At 40.1% G+C, this 3984-nt stretch overlaps 1 protein-coding gene across 1 annotated transcript in view; it reads right to left on the bottom strand.

Annotated features, from left to right (window-relative positions):
• The window catches only part of LOC149273560 (delayed-rectifier potassium channel regulatory subunit KCNS1-like), a 2081-nt gene extending 1446 nt beyond the window's left edge, over nucleotides 1–635 (bottom strand). The window contains exon 1 of the mRNA XM_089506162.1: nucleotides 1–635. This exon is cut by the window's left edge and continues 331 nt beyond it. Coding sequence (XP_089362288.1) covers nucleotides 1–635 — 635 coding nt within the window.
• Nucleotides 636–3984: the final 3349 nt, after the last annotated feature.

The following is a 3984-nucleotide window of genomic DNA, read 5'->3' on the forward strand; positions in this document are numbered from 1 at the left end:
TGGTATTCCGGCATGCTGTTGATACACATCGTAGATATAGAAAGAATAACAACGCAGATCGAGATAAAGCTAAATATTTTACTTGGAATGGAATAACCCGGATTCTCCATCGTGAGCCAAAGTCGTTTACGCAAATTTCCACACTGCAAGGTATTAAAGCGCATGAGGTCGTGGTTAAAGTCGGAAATTTCATCCACCGAGGTGTCAACGCTGCTCACCTCGCTCTCCTCGTCCCAGTTCCGCCGCCTGCTCTCTAACTTTCGCTCGTGGTATCTATAGCTGCAGCACGAGTCTAGGAAGAACTCGCTGATGCCCCAGTACTCGATTTCTTGGGAAAAGGAGAAGGCGCACAGTTCTTCCATCAGATGGAGTTTGCCGGTCTCGTAAAAATATAAGACATACGGGAAAAGTCCAGGGTTGCGATCAAAGTAAAACTCCTTGGATACGAAGTCGTAGTCATCGCAGATCTGGAGAATGGACTCCTCGGATTCGCAGAGCAGCAACCGTCCGAGTCTGGTGTCTGGGAATTGCGAAAGCGTCATAGAACTGACGCGTTTTTTCAATCCGCCGACGTTGATGTTAAGGGCGTTATCTTTAAAATTGGCAATCCAGAAAGATTTGCTCTTATGGACCATGGTCGTCCGTAAAAGAACCTCGGACGTAAATAGCATCTGAAAAGAATGAAAATGCGGTTAGTGACGAAGATGCATTAGGGCTCTGAAATGAGACATTTTTACCATTTTCAGTCAATCCCAGTTTTTCTATCATATAATATATATATAATATAATATATATAACTGAACACAAACCTTTAATGTTTCAAAATCAAACCATATTTTGTATAGTAGCCGGGTTAGTCTGCTCGTTCTTTTAAGAACCAACAGAATCATCTGGGTAGCGGCACATAATGGACGTACTTATGGAGCAAACATACGTCGTGTTCATTGTGTTTTGAGTAACAGATTCAGAAACAATAGGAATAACTCGGAACTCTTGGTTTGCCGGAGTCTCCGGGTCTTCAGGTCAATTTCTTGTTTGTTTTTTTTTCTGGTCAAGGGAGCGGAGTTTGTCCGCTTCTCACTCCCGTTCCCACCTCGCCCTACACCACAGATGTTGTTGAATTAACATTTCCCATACGTTTTGATGAAGCCCACCGCATCACAGGGATTGTCGTTTTTATAAATGAAACAGGAATACAAAATGTTAATATCGGTGTTTGCTTTAATCATTTTTTTTTCATGTTTTAAAGGTGTTTTGGCCTAATTTGCTTAAAGATCTTATATATACCACCAACCACAAACAGCATTCCCATCCCCAATCCCTGCCTCGTATCGTACGAGTATTCTAAACATATATATATATATATATATATATATATATGTCACCAATATGTCACGCTGTACATGTATATCAGTTACAAAGTGTAAATGTAAAGTGCATTTCAGTTTCCAAATGATCCATAACTGCTAAATTGTCTAATCCCTTAAACCATATTTACGTAGTGAACATAGCTATGGATTTCAGGATCTGCCAATGCATTTTATTTACCGCCCTAAAGTAATATACTGGCGATTCGGAACGTGGCGGAAATGATACATTAAAAAAATATATTTATTTAGAAATACGGTTATCTTGCTGTTTAATCACAGAAATCTATACTAAAAGTAACTTAATATTTCAGTTGCTATTTATGTCATGATGGAAAACGCAGAAAACTGTAGAGAGCACAGAACTTGCCCAGAATTAGTATTTTCCTGCAGTGTGAGTCAACCTGGGTGTGAATATTAGATGTTTCTTATATAATACGGTTTATGCAGTGCCAGGATTCTAGCGATATGAAGAAAAGCTACAAAGTGATAGAAATGTCTGATAAAGCAACATAAAACCTTTACAAACATCACACTACAAATGCACTTTAAGAAACAGAACAATGTTACCAAATGATTAAACAAAAATATTATTTAATGGACTCCAAAATACAGCTGAACTAATTTTATATCTGAGCGTTCGCAGGGGAAGCAGACAAACGTAGAAACCAAATGCTAAAAACAACAACAAAAAAAGTGTGTAATAAAAAAAAACACGCAGCGAAAGCAAACTGGGTAGATTGCTTACCTGCTTCCGAAAAATGTCAAATTCCCAGTCCCCCTTTTCACAAAGGTTTGTGGTTATGGAACATCAAACATTATATACATACCGCAGACAAAGACTCCGGCTATAAATAGGGAAAAAACCCGGATTCACCAAATAATGGTGAACGGCAAGGACTGCAAGAGTCAATGAATGTGACCTTAAAAAAGGATGAAGTGTTTCAGAGCGATTTAAAGAGCAGCGCTTCTGCCGTCCAAATCTCCTCCCAGCTTTCCTTAGACTTGTAGTTAGATCGAGTTACTTAAATATTGATGTACGGCACGAACATTTCCAGGCAGATCAGCCGTGGACTCCTAGATTGTTAACCTCTTGTTAGAAGGCAGAGGCTCGTTTAATGGCGCACCCTTTACTTAAATTAATTACAAAGGAAATTATCACGATATCAAAATATATTCTAATTAAATGTAACATGTCGATAAAGAATAATAGAATAAGCTGTGGGTTAGTGGGCCGCCTCATACGACCTGAAACGACCAAAGAAGAACATTTTCGATTGAGGGGGTAATATCAGAGGCATGGATAAAGGGTATGGCTCTACTACGATTTATGTGGCCTATCCGTGGCCATTTATCTAACCGAGTAAGGAATGTGGAAGAAGAATGGATTTTACTAAATTTAATTTACATTCACATATTCTGCTGTTTAATAAGGCGTTGTTGCAGCTAAGGTTGTAGGATAACTATGATGTACTCATCCCCAGCAAGCATCCTTACCGTCTACAAAAAGGCACGAACAGAGAGGGGTTTAGGTCAGAAAGCGGGACAATCGACCAAAACTTGCCTAAAGAAGCATGAGATGACTAAAAATGACTCTGCTCCTCCTATTCTCTAGGAACGCAGAATGCTTGTTGGGTACGAATGTTTTCAGAGTCCCGGAAGTAACATCAACAATGCCCTCCGGACCGATGAAGATGGGAGACGTGACTGCTCCGCCGTGTCGGGCTGGGTATGTAAATACAGCAATGATGAAACTTGCTTACCAATTTTCTGCATGCATCTTTTCTTTTTTATTCTTCTCCGTCTTCCTGGTCTACCCAAAAAAACCTCTCCAAAATCTGGTGGAAAGCCTCCCAGAAGAGTGTTGTGGCTACAAAGGGGGACCAACTAGATATGAATGTCGATGTATTTAGGAGTAATGGTCATGTGCCCAATACATTTGTTTGTATAGCGTGTATATAAATTGGTACAAACTGACGGCTACGGCCTGGCTTTTTGTTCGTGTTTTGGGCCAAAATAACAGATCTGAGCTACTAGACGCAGACCAAGTTCCCAATACTTCCGTCCATATAATGTACGTTTGACTATCAATGCAGAGGGAAGAGGGGCAGACACAGTGGCAAAAAACCTGTTATTTAACCCAATACTGATTTGCTAAAACAAAAAGTACCAGGGTCCCTACTTTTGGGCCGTTACTCAGAGTTGCGTAGGTTTTACGACGGTTCCGACAAAAACTTTCGTCCGATGCAGGGACCGATGTGTGCATTGCCGGTGTTTTTCATAATTAGAGAAATTCCTTATTCCGATCCCAGTAGCTTTTTCAGGACCTCTGAGATCGATTGAAATCATTTTCTCTTTTTTCGAAGCTTGAGTTTTTTTTTTCTCATAAATGTTTGTACAATAATTTTCTTTGTTGTGATTTCATAGGGCAGGAATTCTGCCTCCCTCCAGGGCGCCAGACGGCGGATTATGATTTATGAGAAATGGATTGATGTTTCCTGACATTCCTTGCTGTTTCTGTTTCACTAAATGTAGTGTTACAAAAAAAACAAAAGAGACCCCGCCGTTTGGAAGCGGCCTTTAAAACTCTCATCGTCTCGGCCAATTTCACGTTTTT

The sequence above is a fragment of the Sceloporus occidentalis genome, unplaced genomic scaffold, assembly GCF_023333645.1.
Source record: "Sceloporus occidentalis isolate IW3139 unplaced genomic scaffold, rSceOcc1.0.p SCAF_368, whole genome shotgun sequence".
Taxonomy (NCBI): domain Eukaryota; kingdom Metazoa; phylum Chordata; class Lepidosauria; order Squamata; family Phrynosomatidae; genus Sceloporus; species Sceloporus occidentalis.